Source organism: Triturus cristatus, chromosome 1_2, assembly GCF_964204655.1.
Source record: "Triturus cristatus chromosome 1_2, aTriCri1.1, whole genome shotgun sequence".
NCBI lineage: Eukaryota > Metazoa > Chordata > Amphibia > Caudata > Salamandridae > Triturus > Triturus cristatus.
In genome coordinates this window covers 331,917,049-331,944,171 of record NC_140580.1, presented here as the reverse complement: position 1 = coordinate 331,944,171, position 27,123 = coordinate 331,917,049, and the positions used below count along the sequence as shown (strand labels likewise).

Below are 27,123 nucleotides of genomic sequence, written 5' to 3'. Positions count from 1 at the left end.
GAGTCGTTCCACCTTATTCATAAAGGGGGTGGACGAGAAATCACCTCTCTTTAGAATCTAGTTTCAATTGATTTGGAGTGTTTTTAATTGGGCTTTGAATCTTTTTAACTTATGAGGTATTGACCGCACTTGCATCAGCTTTGAGCATGTTTAGATGACCTTTGAGTCATTTCCATCAGCTTGCTTTATTTGTCAGGTTTGTTTCTGTCCTTGTGGGCTGCTCCACGGCTAGGTTTCCTTTGGAATCGTCAGCTACAGTGTATCGAATGGTCCTAGAATAGGATCCTTTCCAGTAAAACATGAATAATTGTGCAAACCCAGAAGGAGAAGGTTTTTCTTCATAAATTTTTGATTTCCACCTTTCTTGGAATTCACCAAAAATTCAGGAGCACTCCGGCAATGCTCCGACTGCCTCAGCTTCACTTGAGTAATTCATGCATAAACAAAAATATTTGGAAAGGAAGCAAGTGTATTTTTCTGAAGGGGTAAATGTTCTATATAAATGCACCTACTATTATTTAACTACATGATGAGGAATATTCCCTCATGGAAAAACATCTTTCCATCCATTTATAGGAAATTGGATTTTTTTTTGGGGGGGGGGGGGGATGACTGCCCAAATCAACGAATAATTACAACACTTGTAAGGGTGAACCCTTAGAGTCGCTAGATAAAACCTAAGCTCAACCCCCTGCCAGCTGTGGCACAAAGCTGACAGGCTTAACCTAGCAGCAATATGTAAAATATTTATGCAGTACCAAAACAGTAATAAAGTCAAAATGCAGAACAATAAAAACCCCAAACCACATTTAAAAAATAGAATAAAATTTAATAGTAAAAATTACATAAATCCAGTGAAGGGAACTGGAGATATGAATTATTAAAGTTTAAAATAGGAAAAGCTCCAAGAAGCATAAAGTGCCAATGATAGTCAATGGTCGCGGTAGATCAGAGCGTAGGTACAATTAGATGCTGACGACGAGGAAGCGCTGGTCAGATACACCATCATGGTCAAAGATTTTACCTTCTAACTGAAGTCCTTTAAGTACTAATCAGCCATAGGAGTACACTTTTAAAGCCCATCATGACCTCAGGGGAAGCACTTAGAGAGTTACAGGGTGTCAGGCAGAGGCAAAGCACCATGACTGGTCCAGGTCCAGCTGCCGCTGATCAGCTAGGCAAACAAACAAACATGTGTATTTGTAAAGCGCATGATTACCCGTAGGCGTCTTGTCGCTGAATAACAGATGTTTATTGTTACCCAACTCAATGGTACTCATTTTATCGACCTCAGATGGATGAAAGGCTGAGTGGACCTGCCAGGATTTGAACCTGTGACCATGAGGATGAACACAGGCCCCTGCAGTAGCTGCTTTAGTTCACTGAGCCACCAGACCCAACTTTAAGCAGTTGCAGCTTGAACAGGAGGTCAGTGTCCCACTTCTTTGTCCTGGGTGCAAAAGAAAGCATTTCTTGTACTTTGCATCTCCTCTCAGGTCACAGACAGCAATTCCCCTCCTCTTCTGTTGTTCCTCTGGTCCGGGGGCGGGGCGGGGGGGGGGGGGGGGGAGGGGGGATAGCCCAGCCGGCCTGTTAAGCGAAATTTTACATTCAAGTAGGATTTGACACAGTAATGTCAAAACGGATGCTCACAACCCCCAATGCTTCATATTCTGTTAGGTTCAGAGGAGTCATCTCTATCAATTCAGGTCAGCCTATTATTTGCTCCTGGGAAGCATGTCACATCTTTTTCACACCTATTCAAATGCTATTAACTGGCTGGCATAAGTGGTAGAGCAAATGGAAATTTTGCCTCCCAAACTTTCTAAGTTAACTTTCTTTAATATTTATTAAAAATCCAACTTCACAATTAATTTACATCTTTAATAACTATTTAAAATAGTTTTTTGTAAAGTTTTCTAGCTAGTGCCATTCCCAAAATACAGGATTAGTATTTTAATCTAGAGCTAGACCTGCCACAGTGAAACTTAGCTTTTGGGTGCTAGTTACTGTAAGGATATGTTAACATAACATTTCTACATGTCCAACTTTTAAATACTGTGCCCCCTTCCTTGTGTGCTACAAAGCCTACTTAGGAGTGATTTATTAATACTTTAAGGGAAGGTTTCGACCTGTCAAAATTGCAGTGATTGCACTGCTTCAGCGGTCTACACTGATAGGCTTGAAGCCATGTTTGCCCTGGGTACATTGTGTACCATATACCAGGCTATTATAGGTTATTATAGGTAAGTAAAATGTATCAATTAGGAATTCAACAGTGTTTAAAAGGGGAGCACTGGCACTTAACTTCTGGTTAGCAGTGATGAAGTGCACAGAGTTCTAAAACTAGCACAAATATAAGAGCCAGCAAGAGGTGAAAAAACAGTGTGGTCACTCGGAAGTGTAAGATTACCTTATGCACCCATTTTCAGTTTTTGGGGTCTTGCCTCCCTATTTGGCACCCAAAAATGGATTTTCTGCTGTCTTTGACCAAATTAAATCTCAGAAACATTTCAGGGTGCCAAAGGTTTAAGGATATCCACAAACTTGCTAGTGTGTGGATGGTTGCCATCTTCTGATATCCTCATGCTGTAATGCACCCAAGTTATCCCTGTTAGTTCATTTTTCCACATGCAAAATGATACCATATTGTTGTAAAATTCACGTTTGAAGAATCACAAACACAAATCTTCACTCAAACATTCTGCTATTTACTTGCTTATATGTCACTCTGCTTCATAAACAGCTTTGCAAATTGACCTGTCAGTGAATCTCTCAATACTGAGTCAGAAAGTGTATAAGTACCTGTAGGTGCACCACATGTCTGCCTGTATATGTTAAAACCTGATCTATGTCATGGGCTCATCACAGAGGCTGATTTTAATTCCAGTATGGCCTCTACTTAGTTTCTAAACTATAACTCAGACCCCTATTAGCGAACCTAAAGAATCCCTGGAAAGGGCAACTGCCACCTGAGAAAGTGAAGATGTCAGATCATATATTAGAGAATGAAGCACTATATCGGTGCAACTACAATATGGTACAGTATTCTAACTTTTTAAAGTGGGATGATTTTGCTTTCTACATTGCATTTTAACGTCTTATCTCAGAAAATGAGGTGAATTCCCAAAGATCCCATATACTGAATGCAGATCAGTTTGTACTTGGCTTTTCAGGTTCTATTGGAGTGCCTCTGATTCACTCAAATCGTGTGTGAGAAGTGGAGTAGTTTTCACCATTACCTGATTGTATGGTTGCATTCTATAGCTTTTTGTCTCCTGGGCAAAGTGTCACTGGTAAATGTGCATTGAGCCAGTAAAACACATATGTTAGTGGGCCAAGAATTGCGCTCAGGAATCCCTAAAAAAAAAAAAAAAAAGAATCTGAACACGAACTGTTAAATGTTTGAAAAGAACAGCTACATGTGAAGGCAGTGTCCCCACAGAATATGCAATTCTGGGTCTTTGTTGGCATTCCTTTGACACAGTTGAAGGCATACTACTACAGTTGCCATTACCAATGACCTCGCCATGGCAGCCTTACATGCCCTGGATGCCTCTGGATTCTGCTGCTTTCCATTTGTAGAATAGTTTGTCACATCCTTCTCCCTGAAGCCTCCATTCTATTGTTTATGCCAATCGCCTTTTAATTTTGGGCTGTCCAAGTACTGATGTATGGTGTTTTTTTTCTTGCTCATCCTTAGGATATTTCGTTTATTATAAATAGTAGATTTGGCTTCCAAACATGGCAGCCTGTTTGTATGTTAATTGTACTTGTCTAAATGCTAACATGTATGTTAAAAATTAAAAGTATATTTTTGAACTATGATGATCGAAACAGTGTATGAAAGACTTTACGCCTACACTATACCGGAGAATACCGTCCAGAAATATATCTTTCTAGAAAATTATTAAATTGGATTATTTATTATGACTTTGTTATATATGATTTTTATCTGTACCCAGAATTGTCCCCTTAACTAATGAGCTTAATGATCCGTCCTGCTTATATTATTTCTTTTCTCATTTGTTTAGAAAAGATGGTGTTCCAATAGGTTACAAAGGGAGTACTTTTCACAGGTAAATGCAGAATCTCTCTTATTTTGACTTATAATAAAAAACAAATGCTGGTCCAATATTGTATTGTCAAATATTCTGTTATTTTTCTTGAACATTTATAGTGATCTCATCCTGTAACACAGACTCATATCAATGTAGAAAACAGTGGTTCAATTTATGGTTCAAACTACTTTGGTATTTTTTTTAACAACCATTATACAGGCCACACCTTTCTTTTAAAACCAATAAATTACACTGCACTTCACCATAGCTGAAGAATATTACAATCCTGCTTTGTTGAAAAAGTAATTAGGATTCAACTATCCAGTAGACCCTCATTGTTGGTAAAATTTTAAATATTGAATGCCTGTTCCAACGAATTGCATTACTTTAAAAGAAATAACTATGTCAGTTTAAATGAACCTGGCAGAATCGCCTCACAAATTTACAACACACAAAAAAACAATGTCTGTATTATCAGAAAATGATGTTGTTTAATGAGAAGGTTTCACTCATCACCCCCTTTTTTTCATTTTAACAGTCGGTTTTCTCAACCAGTGTGGGACAATGATTTCTACGCACTTCTTTCAAAGAAACTAGACAGTATTTTGCTTTGCAGTTTTTAGTGAACACGGACAAGTTTCCAGTACACCTCCTTGTAACCCAGAATAACCTAAGGATCTCAGAAAAAACCCCAAAAACTCCCTGAGATCTAGAATGCCTGCCTAAGGATGGAGGGGCAGTTAAATCGTCTTTTTTAAGTAGTACCAAAAAGAGGTTGTGTGAATTTATCGGGAAATGTCTTTATTGTAATACTGCACACATTAAGGCCTCTTCCAATGGGGCAGGATAATGGACACTAGCTGATAATGGCAGAACATTCCATGTCACATCACACCACGAATCCCCCCAAAAATAACTTATAGCTGTAACATACAAGAGGTATTAAAATACGGAATGGTCTTAAACATAATAATATTGTTTATCTTAATCATTGCCTTTTAGGCATAGTGGGGCAAGCTTTACCTGCACACATTTTGTGCTGCTCTATTTAGTGTCATCTATTCTAATGCATGCTCTTATATGTCTTTTCCAGTAGTGTAACATATTTCCTCAGAAGTGTATCCTAAATCTAGCAAGACAGTTCTCCTTCCTGACCTCTCCACTGCCAGTGATCTTCCACCACCTTTCTCTAAGAAATGACAGAAGGCTCCTATGCCACATGTCTGACTGTATATCCTCTTCTGGATTCCCTTTTTGAAAAACACATCTTCATTACAGCATAATAATGATTGTGTTCTGCTTGATTTCGACCTTTTTCCTGACTACTTAATCACAGACCTGAAACCATCTTGTCTGATTTCATCCAACTCTGGCTAACTCTGCTAACAGAACTACTACACCCCCTCATAAACATGAAGAGCATCATTTGCGTTACAAAGTTTCAATGTTACAGTACACAACATATTGTCTCATCCATCTTATAGTATATGCGCCACTGTTGACTGCACACTTCCTTCCTTTGGGTTAGCCTTTTTACTAAGTTTTTGGCTCCCATGTTTATAAAGCTCTGTACATCTTCACATTGCGTAAATGTTCAAAGATCTTCTTCTTAAGAAAATTGCACTTCATTGTCCGTCAACAGCTTCCCTTCTAAACAGTTAAGAACCATCAGCATGCATATCCCTGACAGACCACTATTTAGATAGTCTAATAGCACAATTGGATCAATGCAGGAAAAGAGAAAAGTAGGTAGAAATGGTTGTTAATGAACAAAATCAGCCTTATAGAGACATTGTTTATCTGTGATACCAGTGCGAAGGGGGGCATTATGTAGACACTCAGTCTGAAAGACTGGTTAAGGCTTGGGCCCCCAAAGATAATGTCAGTAGCTTTACTCAAGGGGAGAACACATAGAGTAAACAACATTGGTGACAAACCTTGAGAAATCCTGAAAATTACCTGATTGAATGTGCACCAGAATTAAGGCAATGGCTTGTACTGGGCCCACAAGATATTAACTAATCCAGGATAGTGCATGTACGCACAAGCTTACTTGATGGAGCCTCTCCAGTGATAGATTACGGTCTACCATATCAAAATAAGCAGGATGATCCAAAATAATCATAACTCTGACACTCCATGCTTACAAGCTGACTTTTAAGTAATCAAGTATGCTATCTATATTCATAGGCTGATAGTTGAAGTGTCTCAAGCAGACCAGAGTTGCATGCAGGATGTCATTGGATTTGATAAGATCCTGCAACGGAGCGGCCGCCACCTTCTGAAGAAGTCCATTTGGCTAGAGTAGATTCATAGTAAGAATATAGTTAGACCAGTTCTAATTGGGTACCAATCCAAACTTCACTGCCAGTTGGCACTCTGAACATGGACTAGCCCTACTATGTAATTATGTTGACCCCTTGAACTATGTTTGATAACTCAGTTGCAGTGAGCACCACAGTAACAAGACACACCACAGTTTCGCTCGGCCAAAGCAAGGCTTTTAGTTTCGGTTGGGGGCTAATGGCCTCTATTGGGTGTTGGGTCACTTCCTAGAGCATAGGCTCAGGGACACTGCGCTCTCTTGATTGACCTTGTGATTGAAAGGAAACCTTACAAAGGGCAGATATATAATTCCCACAGAGATTCATCCGTGCTTGATGTTGGACAGCTTGGTCTTGATTCCAGGAAACCAGTGGCTGATCGTACTCTGTTATCGTATAAATAGAGGTTAAATTAGTTGTAGCAGCCCTCTCCCGTACACCCGTATTGTCTTAGATCATAATTTGAATTGCATTAGAGCACCTTCCAACATAAGCCCTATAAACAAACTTCAGGTCTTATCTCGTCAACTGAACTTACTAGGACATCTGGTATGCCATATATAGATAGCTTTATTTTAACCATTTTTCATTTTGCTGTTGTACATAAAGACTGATGACCACATTTTTTATTATGCAAGGTAAACTTTCCCCCTGCCGTCCATCCCATCAGCCTCCAAATATCAGTGAGGCCCATGTCAGCCATCAGTTGTTTCAGAGCATTTCTCATACTAGGCGTCGTAGCAGTTGCTCTCCTAGATGTTGTGTCTTGGACTGGATCTATAACTACATTAAAATCCCCACTCAATATTATAGGATCGTTGATATCAACCAGTTGGAGGAGTAGATCATGTAGGGAAGTAGGATTGTCCAAGTTAGGACCGTAATACTCCACAAAAATCAGCTAAGATCCATGAATTTTAGCCCTAGCTATTGCCCATCTATCAAGAGGGTCAACTGTACAGTCTCCTAATATAGCTTGGATGGATTGTTTAAAGGGAAGCACAACTCCCTTTGCTTGATATGATTGGGTGGTACACACACAATGAACCCACTTCTGCCCTTTAAGTATCTCAGCCCAATCCTCTTTAAGCAGGTCGGACTCTTGTACAAGAGCGCACAGTGAAGGTGAGTGACCTGAGTAAGCACTGGCTGCTAATTTATGAAACAGATTATGCATGATGTTGGCCAATTGGGATGTAATGCTAAGGAATAGCGGCCTCTAAATGTACATGCACTCCTGAGCGATTACACAATACTTTGAAAACACAGCATTTGCACTGCTTATCATGGTGCAACAGGAATTCTTAGCTCACCCACTCACAATAGATGAAATAAAAGATGCTATGTGTGAGTTGCCCACTGAAATATACACACCTTTCACATACCTATTAGAGCTGCCACTTCTGATGGTTCATGAAGAGGCATTGAAGACTGGTCACTAGCCACCCTTCTATGTGTGAGGCCATATCAATAGCATTTTTCAAACCCTCTAAACCTGTAGACCATGAAAGTAATATATAACTGTGATGTTACAAATCTCTCTAAGGCCATCGCTAATAGACTAATACTGTTGTTCCCAATGCTGGTCCTACCGAATCAAGCTGGATTTGTCCCGGGGACATTAACCATGCACAACCGTCAAACGATGTTCGCAGTATTAAACCAAATTGACCACAAGACGTAGGCTGTGGCGTTCCTATTGAATGCTACAGAAGCATTTGACTCACTTGACTGGAGCCGTCGCATTGCCGCTCTTGGCCTCACAGTAATGTCTTAAATGCTCTTAGCCCAAATTAAACTGCTTTACACGCTACCGACAGCCAGTCTGTACAAGAATGTACAGGCAATGAGACAGGGCTGTCACCCGCTCTATTTGCGCTACCTGTGGAGCCTTCAGCAGTTATGCTTAGACAGCATTATGCAAACATGCTTTGCTTTTAAGGACCCGGACCCAATTGATATCTATGTATGTAGATGTGATAACTGTATATATCGGAGATCTGCAGATTAACTTTTGTCCCATTCTTCAAGAGTTTATTAAGTTTGGCGGTCTTGAATAAATCCGCTATTATCTCATTAACATGCCAAATGACTAGATATGACACCGAATATCCTCAAGATTGGGGTGACGCTCTGAATAAGTATCTTGGAATATGGATTAGCCTGATTACAGAGGTCATCCTGTCCCTCAACTATGATAGATTGATCGCCGCTCTAGCGGACCGAATAAATAGGTGGCTTAAGATCCGGCTGATGCCAAATTTCCCATTGGAGCCTGACAGGTTTTGACCTTTGGAGACAGCTCTGGGTAATGCAACTCCACAAAAACCTATTACAATGCTATACTGTGAGGCACAAGTTGAAATACCTGTTCTGGACAATCCTGCCAGAGTGGACTTGGAAACAGACTTGGGTGCTCTCTTAACTGATGAGGAATGGGAATACTGCTGCGCACAAACTGGGGAGCTCCTGCCTAGTAGTCGATTATGATTGATCTATTTTCATTACATTAATAAAGTGATTACACGCCAGAAGCTCTGCATAGGTGGGGATTGAAAGATATTTCTATATGTGGCGCTAAGGCTGCTGCTTTCCTTCTCTTAGCCTGGAGCTATCTGCCGATGCTTACATTCTGAGGCAAAGTGATTGATGCTTTCCAGCAAGTTACTGAGGTTCCCATACACACTTTTCCACAGGTGGCAATGCTGGGTTGGGTGAAGGAAAATCCCTTATGCTAACTGCAGATTTAGCACTATTGCTCTACAGTTAGCCAACCGATTGGTGATGAAGCACTGGAGATGTGGCCGTGCAGCGACAATAAAACAGTGGCTTCTGGAGTTTACATGCTCTATCAGTCAACTTGAACTTTATAACTAACTGATCGCTGAATCGCCCCACCTTTAAGAATTATGGGCTCTGTATCGGCTACTGACACTGAACCACCTACGCACCCAAAGCATTGAAGTACTGTTTAGAATCTCTTAGTTTCGGGGACCTAATGTGTGATTCTGAAATGCGTTTAATATTGATAAGTTGTGTATGGGGTTGCTTGATCTGTACTGTTCTAAACAACGAGATTAGGCTTGCTTTGAGGTCTGGGCTGTTGTATTGCTTTTTTCCCAACGAAAACTAATAAAAACAATTGTTTTTTAAAATCAATGCTTAATAAATGTTTGCTATTTCTTAGAGCTCATGTGTCCTCCTTATTGTCATATGTGCTGCATTTGTGAGTCTTTCATTCCTGGCCCTGGTTTTTCATATGGGGCTTGTTAAGAAAATTGACACTTGCACCTTTAGACGTTTTGCATTCAAACAGAGACAGGAAATGTAACATTTTAATTATGGACTCGATTAGTAGCCAGTTTGCCAAATTGCATATTATATTGTCACTGACAGTGTCTTTTTATTTTATTTCTTTAATGTAGAGTATATTTGTGTGACAATATTTTCCATTTCTTTCAGAGTCATAAAGGATTTCATGATCCAAGGAGGGGACTTTGTAAATGTAGGTGTTGATACGCTGTTCTTTAGAAACTAGCTGCTGAACCTTCCAAACTCAAATGTACATGTAAGGACATACTCCTGCATTCGGCTCGCATAAATCGCTACTGATAGAACATCCGTGTTTGCATGATAGTGACCCAAAGTAGCCATTCACACCTGGAGTCTTTGGTTCTTAGAGTGTTAAAGTGTGCAAGCCATGCACAGTCATGCTACTGCCCTGCCACTAGCATGTCCACCTCGTTTATAGTCCTGCCTCTTTGTCACTTTGAACAGTGTGTCTTGTCTTATGTGCTTCTTCAAAATTGTTTTGCTTATTTTGTCGTCATTGTGACAGTACAGTCCTTGGTCTTTCAAATGACGTCATGCTTATGCTGCAAGGTCAATGGCTTTAAATAATAAACACCATGCCTTTCACCCCTACTTGAAGGCCTCTGACATATCTTGAAGTTCATGGGGGCCTAAAACCCCATGCACCATTATGTGTGGTTCTCTTTCAGGGAGAGTGATCATGAGGGGTAGCGATCATAAATAAACTGCACCATTTCTTCATCACCTTCACATTTTCTTCCACAAACCGGGGATAGGCCTTTCTCTGAAGGACCAGTTTTTTACAGTCCAGTAAAAGTTTTACAGCCAGTCAGCTCGGAACTCGAGCACGCTGTGGGTTGGCATGCAGCTTACTTTTGCTACATTCGCACTGTAAATGACCTGAAGGTGATTGTTAATCCTCACTCCAGGCTCATTCCTAAAGTTTCAGCTGTCCTTTCATTGGGACAGGACTTGAGGTGCCTGGTAAGGCCAACTCTAGAGTTTTCCCTGATATTATTTCAAGCCTAAACATCAGTTGGTAAAATGTTGTTGGGATTTAATTTTTCCTATACCAGAGGCAGGGAAGTGAGGATCAAGGCTTGCTGGACATGTGGAGCACAAGCACGGTTCCACAGTCTCAACCCCTGTAGAGAGTACCAGTGCACAAATAATCTCACTGATACTGCACATCCTATCTCCAAGGAATACAGCCATCAACTCTACAAGGAGATGAGGTTAGGTTCTTTTAAAGCCAGTATCAAGGCCACACCTTTGGTGTTATATTGGATACCACCCCCGTGACCCCTTAAATGCTGTTGGTGCGGTGGTTGAGTAAATCTTGGTTTTCCATTCAAATTTATTTGCATTTGGTGCAGCTCACAGTGATATCTCTTCAGGGAAGTAATAAGACCTTTTCCAACCTCTTTGGAAGAGGGCAGTACTTGGGGAGTATGGCCCCATGGTCTGAGAAGTAAAGGAACACCTCTGATGAGCATTTGAGCACACATCCACCAGAACTTCTGTCAGCTCTTCCCTGGCAGCGTCAGCATCCCTTAGTAACAGGGTGTCTGTGAAGGTCACGATTTTTGCAGACAGGGTTTCTTTCTCGATGTCCCATTGGATATTGCACCACCTAAGCTTACACTGAAAGCAGTAGATGATCACATATTTACTATTAAGTTTTTTCTTTGTCTTTGTCATGTTCTGTGTGATGAATAAAATCGACAGTGGCCACCAAAGTCATTGTTTCAGTTTTTCATTTGTAGAAGGTGGATAGTGTTTTGATCAGACTCTGTTTATGAATCAAGAATGCTACTTTATCTGCACTCCCTAAAAATAGGTTGTAATGGGAAAAGGCTCTTTCATACAAGAAGGCCTTAAGTACATCTAAAATTAGAAAATGTAAAATATTGGGATGAAACCCAAAACCATTATGTCAGCAGTTAGAGTAGCTTTCTTTGTAAAGAAGGATGGATGTTAAACTTTTCCTAAGCTTTCTTTAACCATGACCTAGTCAAAGCATGCATTATTCTTGCTTCCTGCTCCATTGCAAGATGAGTGGATAGTGACGATTCTCTGGAATTCAGTATTATAATTTTCCTCTCCATGCGCGCAATCATGCTTTATAATGTGGATGCGAACAGTCTTTTTCTGGGTTCAGTCTCCTGGAGAGCCTTAATCATAAGACCATGGTTACTCATGCCACTATACAAAATCTGTTACCGATAAGCTTAAAAGGGTGTGTTTTATATCAACAAAAATATCTTTCAATAACCAGACGATAATCCTAGTAGTACATTTAATGCATTTAATTCAGCTTTAGTAAAAGCAAATTGCAGCTTGTTCAGTTTCAGCTATCCGGGATGTATGTCCTTTTATAAATTTAAATGATACATTAGAAAAAGAGTTTCTGATTGATCCATTTACTGGCATTGGGATTTCGAGCCTCTAATGACCTGTTCCCTTTTATTCCAGTTGTATTTCCCAGATGATTATTGTTGCCTGTTGGTTTCATTTGGAATTATCCTTTAGTCTGGAATCGCCTGCACTTTAAACCGTATCTGTATGTGGTGTACTTTAGCAATGCTTTATGTCCGATTTGTGTGACTGTCTTTACCTCCCAACATTTGTTTTGCCTGGTGAAGTTCCTGAAGACATGTTTTGTAGGACAGTCCTACCTGCTTATAGATGTGTGCTGAGCTCTCATTTGTGTGTCACCTTCCGTTGGACTCTGCTAATGATACATGCATACTGTGTGCATCTGCCAGCTGCATATACTTAAGTCAACAGGGACACATATTTTGCAGCTTCTCCTAAAGCTTGTATCTTTGAAAACTGGAACTAATTGTCTCCTGTTGAACAAGCACTCAGAACAGAGCTATGCATTTCGGATTGGAACAGCGGGGTAAAGCTCTAGTATGACTAACTAAGTGAGTCAGAAGATAAGTGCAGTTGGGACTGTAACAAACCTGGTATTGGGAATAAGGTACATCATTAGAGTTGTGCAGTTAGGTCTGGAAGAGAAGTGAGTAAATCTGGTATCAAGAATGAGGTGCATTCTCAGAGATGTGCACTTGGGACTGGGCGGACTTAGAGTTCAAGTGTCTGCTAGAATATCAGGAATAAGCTGCATTTGTAGGACTGTGCTGTTGATCAGATTTTTTAAATATCTCCCTTCTAAATTAATTGTAATTTTATCTTTTCGTATGGTTCTTATTCTTGCTTGATAACCTTCTTTGGGGTTTTGTGTGATGCTTCAGAAAAGTTTTTTCATTATTCTTGCTATCTATGCAATTTCACAAATTCTGGAAATATTTCATATGCGGACATGACAAGATGCCCTGACCCAGCAAGCACACCGAATGTTAAGACCTTTAACAGACGCCCCCCTCGTTTTTTTCCATCTCATAGACAGGGCAATAACAACCAATCACTCCACTCCCCAGCCAATTCGGCAAATTTCCAACCTGTGCATGCCAACTCCTCTGTCTTTATGACCCATGTTCCAAAATTGTCACCAAGGTCCACCTTTGAAAACAGTGTATCTCTTCATAACAAAGCCATACACTGGTTGAGACATGTTCGAGGGTGTAGATCAATCATTAGAGAGGACATCATAAGGGCAAAAAGGCTATCACGGGCGGATGCTTCTTCAGATTGTATCGAGATCGTGTTTGGGGACCCTGTCTTAGCAGAAAATTTATTACTCCTGGAGTTTAGGTCATCTCCTCCCGCTCTTTCTTCAATCCAGGTTCGTAGGTTCCCCGCATGGTCTGAACAGAGGGGGGGACAGGACTCAGGCTTAGGACAGGTGGATTGACTAACCAATCTCCACATGACTTCCCCTGCACATATTTCCACATCTCATTCCATTGGGGGGCTGGATTCGAGCACTATCCCCATTTCCAACCAGTCCTCAAACGATTTGGGTGAAACAATTGATACTCTGGTAATCAATGAGGGATGCCAAGATAGTCAGGTGGTGGACTTGAGGACCCCCCTAACTCCTGCTCCCACGAGCGTTATCAATTTTTTATCATGGAACATTGCGGGGCTCGGGAAGAATCTCGCAGATCCTGTTTGGAGCGATTTCATCGACAAGTTTGATGTCATCCTCTTCCAGGAAACCTGGAGTTTGGTACCCCTGCATAGATCAGGGTTCATCACTCATTTTGTCCCCGCAATCAGATCCATAAGAGGACGTCCATCGGGGGGTCTCCTAATTTGGATTAACATCAACTTGAACTGGGCAATCAAGAGGCACGTAATTATATCTCACGACCTCCTCCATTTATCAATCAACGGGGTCGACGACCAACCCCCGCTTGAAATATTCAATATCTATGCTAGGGGGACCCCTGGAGCACGGGAAAGCCCTGCTGTATCGGCTCTTGAGGCCGAATTAACAGCATTCACTTTCAAGGTGGATGTCGTCGTTGCCGGGGACTTTAATTGCACTTTTGAGCCCCTGAGCAGCGACGACATCCTGGGCATTGGAGATGCCGACTCTAAGCAGGGCATACCCCAACTTACTCTTCCGCCAATAAAGAAATGGTCTAAGAGGGCTCTGCAACTTAATGCGCTAACATTGGAGTTCAATCTGAGGGCCACAAATGGGCGAACTTGCTCAGATGGCCAGGGAGCCCCTACTTTCACAAGGACTAGAGCTCCCTCGCGCATTGATTACATTCTGTTGGGCATCGAGCTTTGGCCAGATCTTATTGACATGGAAGTAATCAACAGGTGTGAGAGCGATCACAGCCCCCTGTTCATGAAGCTCAAGCGTGAGTCTGTTACTACTTCCATCGAGTATTCCAACAAACAGAGGCCTGGGGCAAGAGAGGTTGTCCCGACCAATTGTAATAGGCGTCTTAAGTGGCCAAGGGTGGTAAAACGCGAATTGGACCTGGGAAAAATAAAAAGGATAGTGGAAGAAGGTTCTATAGCCCTGGATATGCCCAGGGGCTGTCTTTCACAGGCCCCTTCTCCCCAACACTTCTTAGAGGTATATCATCAAACAGTGACAAGGGTGGGGAACTTTTTTGTGTTACAGGAAAAGGGGGACCATAAGTGCCCTCCCCCCAAATCAGAAAACCTTTGGTTCTCAAAGGCGTGCAGGGAAAAAAGACAGATTCTATCTGAAGCCATTAAACATAAGGTTCAACCGGCCATTGTTAAAGCCCGAAAAATTTATTACGAAACTATCAGGAAGGCAAAGAGACTGTGGGAGGAAAGCCATTGGCAGGATTTAAAGGCCGCAGCTTTACAAAAAGACTCAACTCCCTTCTGGAGTCTCATTAATGTCCGGTCCAAGGGAAGAGCTGACCCAATCCCCAATCATATAACGGGGAGTCAATGGTACCAGCACTTCTCTGATCTTTACTCTTTTGGGGAAAAAATGGCTCCAGAGAATCTGACCCCGGTAATTGAGAACTTGGTACCCCTGGAGATAGAGGCCGCGTTTGGCCTATCAGAGGTCCTCTCTGCAATTAATATGATTGCCCCAGGAAAAGCAGCAGGACCTGATGGCCTCCCTGGCGACCTCTTGCTACACGACAAAGACCTATGGGCAGAATTTATTCTACGCATTTTAAATAACTTAGCTTTGGGATGCCCGGTTCCGGATTCTTGGAAGGGGGCGGAGGTGGTGGCCATTTATAAGAAAGGGGACAGGGGGGACCCTGCCAACTACAGACCGATTAGTTTAATCGATGTCCTACAAAAAGTGGTTGGCAGAGTCCTCCTCACTAGAATCAAGACCTGGATAGATGAGGAGGGTATCCTGAGCCATTTTCAAGCCGGTTTTAGGGAAGGGGTTGGCACCATTGACCAGGTCTTCAGATTCTGCACCATACATTGGAAATCTGTAATTATCGAAAAAGGCAGCCTGTATTTGGCTTTTATTGATTTAAAAACGGCCTTTGACCTGGTCCCACGATTACAGTTGTGGCAGGTCTTGTATGACTTGGGCATCCCCCCCCTAATCTTGGACCTCCTCAAACGCCTTCACGAAGGGAATTTTGCTAAAGTCCGTTGGGGGCATCAGGGACAGCTCACAGAGAGGATCACCGTCGAGAAAGGAGTACGCCAGGGCTGTGTTTTAGCCCCGACCCTGTTCTCTCTCTTTATAAATGGGGTGGCAGACCACTTGAGAGAGGACACGGTCGATGCACCAACCCTGTGCGGGGAAAAAACACCCACCCTGCTCTTTGCTGACGACACTCTGTTGATATCTAAAAGCCCTATGGGCCTACAAAGATTGCTCTCCCGCTTCTCCCATTTTTGTGACACCAGGGGCTTGAAAATAAACACTTCTAAAACCAAGCTAATGGCACTATCACCCTCTAGAAATTTTAGGAATAACATTAAGCTTAACGACACTACTCTTGAGCTAGTTGAGGCGTTTGATTACCTTGGAGTCAGGGTAAACAATAAGCTAAAATGGGCTCCCCATCTATCGAAAATGCTTCTTGCCCATAAGAGAGCCTCAGGGGCAATAGCGAAACACCAGAGACTCTCCTACACCAGGCCCATTGCCGCGGCAGTTAAGGTCTATGAGGGGAAGGCAATGCCAGCGGCCCTATACGGGGCAGAACTGTGGGGGTTCGAAAACCTAAAAGAGCTGCTTAGATCTGAGAATAAGTTCTTCAGAGACTTATTGTCGCTCCCTCTGTCTACCCCACTAGTTCCTCTCCGCTATGATCTTGGCAGACAAAACTTTAGCAATGTAGCCAGGCTGCGCCCATTACTATACTGGGCAAGGCTCCGGAGAACCCCTGAACTCCTCCACTATGCATCTGCCCTCGACGAGCTAATAAAACTCGGAGCTGAGCGCAAGATCCCCTGGGTATCAAATTTGAAAAAGGAGCTCCAGAAGATAGGTCTGGAAGAGGCCTGGGAAACCCAGCTCCCCCCACCCAAACCTGTGATAAAGAAGGCCTACTGGGAATGGGTTACGATTAATACCCTAAGAAATCAGGGAGGTGAGCTAACTTTAAATTTCCTGGATGTGACACCTGCACCTAGCATGGAACCCTTTTTGGACATTATTGAATCTCCTGAAGATAGGTCCCTTTATCTCAAGATGAGATATGGTACACTCCCACTCTTCGAGGTTCAATCTAGATGGAGCACGGCACCCGTAAGTTCGAAAGGCTGTCCCGGTTGTGCCTCGCCCTTGGAGTCTATTGGTCATTTTCTGTTTGCATGCAAAGCATACCGGCAACCAAGAGCGAGATGGTTGACACCGGTTTGTAAAAATATGGGGACCAGGTCTGCCAGGGTGGCATTGCGTATCTTGATCTATGACACATCAGTCCCTAGTGTCATCTGTGGGACTGCTAAATACCTGGGCTGGGCCTGGAGGATCAGACGCAAGCTCCTTAAGGTGCAATAAATTTAAGATATAAACTTATCCCTGTTGCCCATAAAGAATATCATCGCCAAAGGTACTGACAAATGGGGGTCTTTGTTTACACTGTACATGCATATTTATTGCTATCTTTTATTGCTTTTAATTGTATAAGGTTCAAAGCATATAGTTGTAGTGGGTTTTTAAAACTGTTTTTATATTTATTGTACCAAACTTTTATGATATGTTTTTAATATATCGAATAAAGTAACTACAAACATATTGCAAAGTGTTTTGGGCAGCATTTCGTAAAATAATAGTGATACAAATATGTGTCTTATTTTCTTTTACAGGGAGATGGCACAGGAGTTGCCAGTATATACAGGGGTCCATTTGCAGATGAAAACTTTAAATTAAAACATTCTGCTCCTGGCCTTCTTTCTATGGTAAGAAAATAATGAAGAAGAAATAATCGTTGCCTGTGATTCTTTATTGATTATGTTGTGGATAGTGGTTATCATACTGCTCGGATTGTGTATTTCACTGAAGCGAGCATTCATTGTATATGGTTGTCCTTGCCCAGAATTTCCAAGAACTTGTAAACCTGATTGTTGATGTACTGCTCTTGCTTGCTTATGTTACGTCTCTGCTTTGTGTTTGCCAAAATCAAGGCCACCTTGAGCACAAGTGATGGAATGTGAGTTTGAAGTGGTTGCAAGTTTGTGCTCCTAAGCAGAAATATCCTCCTCCAGGATAGCACTACATTGATTAAGCAATGTGAGCTTTTTCAAGAGCAGTTGAGTGGCTCCTAGAAATTGTGTATTTAGCAAGTTCCTGATGTAGAGAAGAGAAGTAGGCTCTCGAATCTGTGGTGGGATGCTGTTTCAGATCATAGATGATTACCTTGTAAAGGCTTGCCTTCTAATAGTTTCATTTTTTGCAGTCTTTGATTTCCATTAGTCTGGTGATGTCTTAGATGTATACCTTTTCTCCTGCTAGGTTGAGTCGAGTATTGGTTGTTTTTGTATATTCAGTGTCACTTCATTTGGGCTCCTAGGATGTCCAGACATGCAGACTGTTGTCTTAATATCATTTGTTCATAGCAGTTAATAGATTAAAAAAGAATCATGGGTAGCTCATGTTTGATTCCCTTCCAAACCTGCATGTGTTTCTTGTCTAGTCTCCCTCTCCACATGGTACAATGCAAATGACTTTTTGATCAGCTGTTATGCGCTCTCTATCATCGGTGCCCCATTTTGGAAATTCAGCCTTTAATTTGTGTATCCTGTTGATGTACCTGCCAAGCTTTTCTTCATTTTTGCATTCTTTTGATAGGTGGGTGGTGCAGTTTTTTGTGGCTTCCTTTGGGCCCTTCAGTCTGAGGAGCTTTCTGGGCCTAAAACGTGGGCTATAATGAGAGCTGCCAGGCTTTTTTTATGGCTTTTAATTCACAATGTTTTTCAAGGCTGTACATCACCCCCTTATACAGGTGTCCTCTGGGGCTAAATATCCTATCCCGCAGAATTCTCATGAGATTCCCTTATTCTCACAAGGTCCGATTGAGAGTGAAGTGATTTGGAATGTTGATGCGCAATGCCTCGTCAGTGATATAGGCAGTGCGACATGCGCTTCATGCTGCAAGATTTAGCCAGTTTCGAAATGCTCGTATTGAAGTGATGTGATCAAAATTGCTAGTAGTGCTGAAGAGGCAGGTACAAAAATGGGGACTTTGTAAAAAGCCAGTTGAGACTAATTTAATTGATGGTAGATTGTAACATAGAAAGCAGCAGTGCAGAGTGCAGTATGGTTAAAGCCAAAGAAGTAGGCACACACCATGCAATATGAGTCCCAGTAGGAATGAAAAGTGCAGGCAAACTATTTCAGGAGAGACTGAAGAACTCGGGTATAGGCCTGGGTGTAAAATTCTGCTATGCTCGCACCGTTTTTCCTACTCTGTGCTTCGCGTAGAGTACGAGAAAACTCCACATAGCGGAGCAAAGTTTGTCCTCTCTCACGGCTCGCTAAAGTTAATTTGGCGAGACCGAGCAAGGAAAATCGTACACTAGACCACCCCCTGGCAATATTTCTCAATGTAGGCGCTCGCGTTGAGGAAGCTGCCGCTCGAGTCGAACATCTTCTTGCGCAGCAAACAAAAGCTGCGCCCTCTTGCGCTGCAGGTGGTGCAGTTCGCGCTCATTTTACAACACATTACAAACTCCTGGCACTTAAAATCAGCATGAACAGCGTGACTTACTTCACTCCGCCGCTTGCAGAACTCCGCGGAGTGCGGCGTGGTTTTTTCGGCAGTCGCGGAACTCCGTGAACTCTGCCCAGGCCTACTCATGTACAAGTTAGTTTTACGATTGAAAGCCCAGTAGAACCCAGACACTAGGCTGAGGCAGTAATCCTATAAATAAGCAGTGGCTAGATACCATTGGTCAACTCAGAAGCAGCAGTATGCATTTTTACAGTGCGTAATACTCCAGCAGGATGATAAATAACAATATCGACATATCCATATTATTGCATCTAACTTTAAGAGGTACTCAGGAATGAAAAAGGAACAGGGCAGGCAGGATCCGGTCATCTTCCCAAAGTAATATTCAATTTCTGATTTCTTACGGAGTCCCAGTTATTTCATGGATTCCGCCTACACTTTGATGCCTCCCATTGATGCAAATGGCCAAGGACCATGACCACTTTCAACAGCAGTCTTTGAATCTAAGGAGTACCTGTGCATGGCGGCACTAACCCGAAACTACTGCATCCCATTCCCACAACCATTTGTGCTTCTTTCTGCTCCTCGTTATGATCCATAAAACTTTGCTTTGGTGTTGGTTGCTTCATATGAGCATTCACTTGTGTTTGTTTAGCTGCAAGCAAGTTTGCAGGCGTACTGCCTGACATATTTATTCACTTAGGCGAGCTTGTTTTTTAATGGTTAGAAATGTCACTATGCACACAGGGCCTGTTGCTCAAAATTATTCTGAATGCCTCTCTTCAAGTGTAGCTTTTCTAATGTGTGTATGTTACTTACTGACTAGGACTTGAGTAGATGTAACAATGTTTGTGCATTTTGACATCTTGCTTCCTTGTATTATTAGGTTTTGATTTACTTCTATCACACGTTGGAGTAATAATTTGCTTTGAATTTATCAACAGGCCAACAGTGGTCCCGGAACAAATGGTTGTCAGTTTTTTATCACCTGCTCCAAGTGTGATTGGCTTGATGGGAAACATGTTGTTTTTGGTGAGTATGATCAGGAAGTTTATGTTGACCATGGTATCAGACAGTCTTCCCAGAATAGTTCCGATTTTTTAAGTTTGGAAGAAATATTCATAGATTGTGGATTCATAAATGGACCAGCTCAGGAATATCTAAATGTATTGACTTCTTCCTTGCATTTGGCAGAGAGTCATCCCCTCCTGTTTTTTTCCAAGAGTCCAATGGCTATGCAACTTTGTTGTGAAATCATTCTAATTGAAAAACAGATGATGGTCTGAACCGGCTTAGGTGTCCAGTTTGGTTCCTTGGGAAGAATCACTATGCACCCTAGGATTCTGAAATATTTCAGCGGAGTATTTCAGGGGAGTGCATAACACATGAACGATCATAATTGTTGCCTGTCTCATACCATTCGCTAGATGCTTTCTCAAGGTTAGTCAGATCAGTTGATCGACAGAATTGTGAATGTTAAAGCTCTTTAACATATGTACACTTTTTTTTATTATGTAGCAATAAGGTAAGTCGGTTATTACTGCCAAAATTCATCTGATTGAATGTTGGGCAGCAATGCAAATTTAGTTACACTGTGCACAAAATGTTTTGGTCTGCTAAGACTCTCAATAGAGGTATACCATTTTTACATATACAATCATTTAACACATTGAGGTAAACTGAATAGTTTAACCTTTTGGTGAACTAATTTCCTATTTACCTGTAACTTAAAATTATCTTCTTATAGGTAAAATTATCGATGGACTTCTTGTAATGAGGAAAATAGAGGTGAGGGTGCTCTATTTTCATTAACATGCTATATACAAAAGATATTGTGAGTTTTAGTGATTGCAAATTATTTTTTACATCTTTTGTTTGATGTCATTCTTCTGAATTCTCCTGTAACTAACATGGCTTGTGCAAGCTGAACATTGAAACAGTTTATCCAAATAAAACCTATTGCATTCCACTCATCTCAGCAAATTTCTGTTTGAGGACATCAACATCCTCTGAGAGCATAAGTAATTGTCTTTGCCTGTTTGTGATTTTAAACATAAGTTTTAATGTCTAAGGTGAGGAACTTGCAACATGGAGATCTCTTAAGAATCGAGATTCTAATCACTGAACGAAAATTTAGGACTGTTTTTTTTAATTGTCTGTTTAGAAAGCGTAATGATCATGTTTTTCGATTCTCCAAAAGAGTAGAGATAAAAGAAAGTGATAACATGCACTTCATAACCCTGGTTGACATCAGAGGCTTAACCAGTTATCCTACCCTTTGCATCTCAAAATGTAATGTTTGCTGCAAGTGTCCAAGCATACGGCATACCGTTGAAACTACAGAAAATAAACAGGACTTTAGCACCAGTTACTATCCATCCTGATGCTGCCTTCTTGACTCCTGAGACCAGAGCAACCAAGCCCAGATTGGGGATAGCAAGTGAAGTGACTTGTACCCCTGGCCACTATAAATTAATATCCTAGGCAAAGATCACCTGAGGTGCTACTGGTGCCAAATTTTGAAGCTTTTACCAAAAATATTTCAGTGAGATGATTGCGACTGTCAATAATAAGTCAGCCTGTGATTCTTAAAAGAGATCCCTTGTTAATAAGATCATGAAATCTAATGTTCACATTAATGGCTTATTATCGACTGGCAGATACAATATGGAAAATATGTGATGTGTTGCCATTCATTGTTAAGTTACAGTGAAAAGCTGTAATGTTAAGCCTTCAGTAATATACAAAAGGCTCCTTACCATTTAGAATGTTTGATCTTTTTTTTTTATTTATTTATTGCAAAATAAAGTTAAACGAATTGGCTTCGAGATACACTAGTTGGTTTCCATTAACGTGGTACTTGTATTGTATGACCCATGGGCATAACCATACTGTAGTAATCTGTTCCTTTAAATAGATAGAATGTTTGAATAGAAGATCTTCGTGACATCATATGGAATAGGTATATAAGATAGAATGTAGAATGTAATTAGGCAGAAAGAAGAAGAGCAGTTGCTGCCAGCACCCTTGTATTTTTACTTATGTGCATCTACAATAAACCTTTGTGAAACAACTTCACCGTGCCAAGTATTTCACTACAAATTTGGCGACGAGAGTGGGATTACCTTGTGAAACAACTTCACCGTGCCAAGTATTTCACTACAAATTTGGCGACAGGATGGGTACGCCGCCTTCACGAGCCTGAGTTGAGCGGAATTTGAACCCCAAAAGAAAAAAAGCGGAAATTGAGCGTTGGAAGGAATATCGAGCGGAAGATCAGGCGGTCGAGGCATCAAGGAAAGAAACCTCGCACGACGTGGCCCCACAGGAATAAGTAAGAAATTGAGAAAGGGGAGCTACAAAGCGTGAATTTGCCTACCGTTACTTTGCCTCATTTGAATGCCGCATCTCGCCTCGAGTTCAGAGCGTTCACTATTCTTGGTGAGTGGATGACGACGATGTTTTTGCAGCACGTTCGACTGGTACAACGTCATTCGTTGGATGCGTATTAGACGCTAATCGACGTGTGAACGCAGCGCGTAAAGGTCACGCAGTTTAGCGGCCATCTTGATAAAGGAAGTTACCATAGCAACGCGCACACGGAGCATAGAAGCATCGGAACAGTTCCGTTTTGCATATTCTCTTACACGAAGCTTACTACAGTAAGACTGCTCGTTTACTTCAAGTATACTTTTCAAGGAATTGATAATTATCTGTTTTTACGTACTTTTCAAGAATTTGAAGTATACAAGGGTGTTGGACTATTTTTGTATTCCTTGAAATCGTTTATGCACATTCTGGGGTAGTTTTGAAGTCGTTTTTGAAACAAAAACATTGTTATTTTCCCACTACTTCCACGAACCAACCTTCACAATATGCCTGATACTGCTAGTACGAGTGCTGAACCTGTCATCACCTCAAACTCCATGCACATCAATTCTCCTAGAGAATTTCTCACTGTACCAGGAGATCCACCAGTACCCTGGACTGATTGGAAAGAATACTTCATAAACGATATCGCTAACATGGAAGATTCTAACGGCACCTTTTCACCTGAAAGGAAGAAAAGAATGCTAATGTACAGTTTAGGACCTGAGGGTTTAAGAATATACAATGAAAATCAAAAGCAAGAGAGGGAAGGTGGAGATATAGATGTCTTCAAAGCAGCAATCCTTGATCTAGATGAATATTTTTCTCCCACTGTATGTATAGCTGTAACCAGACACAGTTTCTTCCAAAGAAAACAGGAGAAACATGAAAGTATTGAAGAATATGTTTCTGCCCTAAAGAAAATCGCAAGCAAATGCAAATTTGCTCAGTTACATGACGAATTGATTAGGGACCAAATCGTCATGTACGCAAAAAATAAGGCTTTACAAGACAAATTGTGGGTGGAGGGTGAAAGCAGTCTCAAGGATATTATAATAATGGTAAAGAAAGCAGAACTTTCTGAAAGGTGTGCGAAAGTAAGTTTGTCTGTTGATAAGAAAGACTCTGATGTAGTCAATAAAATTTCGGAGGGAAAACTTTTCAAAGAAATTACAGAGATCCCAAAACAGAGGTTAAAAAGAAAGGTAAATTTGAACAAAAGAAAATAGGAAATGTAATTTGTTACAGATGTGGCAGTGGCCTTCATGCGGCAAATTTTGATAGATGCCCGGCAAGATCCGCTAAATGTCTGGAATGTGGTATTGTCGGTCATTTTGCAAAAGCTTGCAGAAGGAAACCTAATAAGAAAAACAAGAACAAAGTTGCTTGTATACATGATACTGAACATTATGGTGACTCAGCATCATCAGATGAAGAACTTCAAACTCAGTTCATAAAAAAAAATGTCGTGTTAAACATAAATGATGATTGTTCGTCTAAACCCCTTTGCGAAATGTCGTTGGGAGGAGTCCTAGTCCAGTTAGCGGCCGACTCTGGGTCTCCTTACACTATCATAGCCAAACACGTGTGGGAAAAGTTGTTTATTTCTCACATTGGAACGAGTTTGGAACCCAGTGATATTGCCCCAGAAAGTTACACTGGGGAAAAAATTGATATACTAGGGTTCAGAGTTTTGATATTTAGATTCAAGGGGAGACACGCTACAGGAAAATTATACATCTCTAAAGATGGACCTTCCGTCCTGGGGTGGAGAGACCAGAAAAACCTCAACATTATACTAGACCCAAACAGTAAGGAGCAAGTGCTGATAGCATGTGAAAGTGAGACCACAAAAAGGTGGGTGATAGAAGAGTTTCCAAGAGTTTTTTCATCCCAGATGGGTGAACTGAAAGGTTTCACACACAAGATTATCTTAAAAAATGGAGCTGTACCCAAAATACACAAAGCTCGCAACATACCATTCATTGTTAGGGAAGAAGTGAAACAGGAATTAGAGAAATTACTAGAGAATGATGTTATTGAAAGAGTAGAGGCTGCCGAGTGGGTTTCTCCATTGGTCGTTGCTCGCAAGGCCAACGGAAAGGCCCGTTTGTGTGTGGATTTAAGATATTTGAACAATAACATTTTAGTTGACCAATTTCCACTCCCCAGAATTGATGAGATGTTGTCCCTCACTCGGGGTGCTAAAATATTTTCGACCCTAGATCTTTCGGCGGCCTATCATCAAGTGGTTCTTGATCCAGAGAGTAGGCATCTTACCACGTTTTGTACCCCTGTGGGTTGTTTTAGATTCAAACGGATGCCATTCGGGTTAGCATCGGCAGCTGCCGTTTTTCAAAGACTTATGTCCAACTTGCTAGGTCATATTCCAGAAGTAGTTTTTTTTTAAGACGACATCTTAATCATGGGTAAAGACAAACTCCATCATGAATCCAAATTGAGAGAAGTGTTACGAATCTTAGACTCAAATGGGTTAGTTGCTGAAGGTAGCAAATGTAAGTTTGCAGAAACAAAAGTTACATATTTAGGGCACGAGATTTGTGACATGGGCATTAAACCTAAAGAAAAACTTGTAGAGGCCATCATCAATTCTCCTGCACCTAAATCAAAGGATGATCTCAGATCATTCTTAGGATTAGCTGAATATTATTCAAAATTTGTTAACCACTTTTCACATATAACTTTTGAAATGCGTCAATTAATGAAAAACAAAACACCATTCGTATGGAACACGGCTTGCCAGAAAGCTTTTTTAGAAATCAAGAGTGCAATCTCAGGTGCACCCACTTTACAAGGTTTTGATCCATTTGCTGAAACATTCGTTACCACAGATGCCAGTGGCACGGGACTAGGGGGTGTGCTTTCCCAAATGACAAAGCAAGGTACAGAAGTGGTAGTAGCGTTTGCCTCACGATCATTGTCTCCGTGTGAGGAGAAGTATTCGGTCATCGAGAGAGAGACTTTAGCGTGTGTGTGGGCAATGGAACACTTCAGGAAGTTTATTTGGGGAAAAAAGTTCACGCTTCGTTCAGATCACAAACCTTTAACTAAACTTCTCACAACGGAGGGTCTGTGCAGAGCGTCAGCTAGAATAGCGAGGCTTTCCATGAGACTCCAGGATTTTGTATATGAAGTACAGTATGTTCCAGGTGTTAAGAACATCATAGCAGATTTCTTAAGTAGAATGTCCTTACCACTTAAGGAAGTGGATCAAAGCGGCTGGAATGATTACTGTGTCGCAGGAGTTTTTTCAGAATCTTGTGGGCTACAAATTAACGAATGGCAACATGATAGGGATAAGGATCATTTACTCATGGAAGTTACAAAGAAGATTTCCAATGGTTGGTTGAGTACAGATAAATCTAATCCAGAACTTAGAGCGTTTTGGGAGGTAAGAGATGAGTTAAGTCTGGATGGTGATTTTGTCTGTCGAGGCGAAAGAATCATCCCTCCTCTAGGAATTAGAGAAAAAATCATCAAGATAGGTCATGAAGGTCATCCTGGGGTATCAAGGACTAAAGAAAACATTAAGGCATTATACTGGTGGCCTAAAATTGATTTAGATATTGAGAGACAGGTCCGGAATTGTGTAGATTGTGAGGGGGCGGACAAGAGTCAGAAAACACTCAACCCCCCGATGTCTTCCTTAGGGTGTCCAAAATTACCTTGGGAAAATGTTGCTTTGGACATTATGGGTCCTATAATCTGGCAGGACGGATTATGCAAGTATATATTGGTCTTAGTTGATTTGTTCTCCAGATGGATTGAAGTCAAAGTGGTGGAATGCATTAGTACTAATATTGTAATTAAATTTCTTGATGAATGTTTTATTAGAGAGGGATTACCTGCAACTATTTTAACCGATAACGGCGTACAATTTAAGTCAGAAACAATGAAAAAGTTTATGTGCGCCACTGGCATAGAACAAAAATTCACTGCATTGTATCATCCCAGAGGAAATTCAGTGGTAGAAAGGGCAAACAGAGTAATTAAAGGTGCAAAAATTGGGATTTAGAACTGGATAAATTAATATGGTCGTACAGAATCACTAAACATGACACATGTGGTGAAAGCCCATTTGGGCTTATGAGAGGAAGATTTCCCTATTGCAATATTAACCCGTCATGGATGGGTAGGAGTAAAAAATATGTGTGGGAATGTGATAAAGTCAGAGATTGCATTGTGAAATCTCAAGAAAAGAACAAAATGTATTTTGACGCTAAACATGGTGCAAAACATGTATACTTACAGGTTGGACAATTAGTCAGGATAAAGAAAGGAAAGAATGTGGGAAAACTCCAATCTCATTTTTCTGCACCCAGGAAGATCGCTAAAGTAATGAGGAATACAATTATGCTAGATGATGGCACTGTTCATCATATGAACAGGGTAGCAGTTGCACGACGTCAACATCATGATAATGATAATGACATTGAAGAAAGGGGGAGTGGTGGTGATTTTTGGTGG

At 41.1% G+C, this 27,123-nt stretch overlaps 1 protein-coding gene across 1 annotated transcript in view; it reads left to right on the top strand.

Annotated features, from left to right (window-relative positions):
• The window catches only part of PPIH (peptidylprolyl isomerase H), a 101,778-nt gene that overhangs the window by 48,725 nt on the left and 25,930 nt on the right, over positions 1 to 27,123 (top strand). The window contains exons 4-8 of the mRNA XM_085603929.1: positions 4,035 to 4,079; positions 9,848 to 9,890; positions 17,402 to 17,494; positions 20,211 to 20,298; positions 21,014 to 21,054. Of these exons, the coding sequence (XP_085460055.1) occupies positions 4,035 to 4,079; positions 9,848 to 9,890; positions 17,402 to 17,494; positions 20,211 to 20,298; positions 21,014 to 21,054 (310 nt within the window). The remainder of the gene's footprint in view (positions 1 to 4,034; positions 4,080 to 9,847; positions 9,891 to 17,401; positions 17,495 to 20,210; positions 20,299 to 21,013; positions 21,055 to 27,123) is intronic.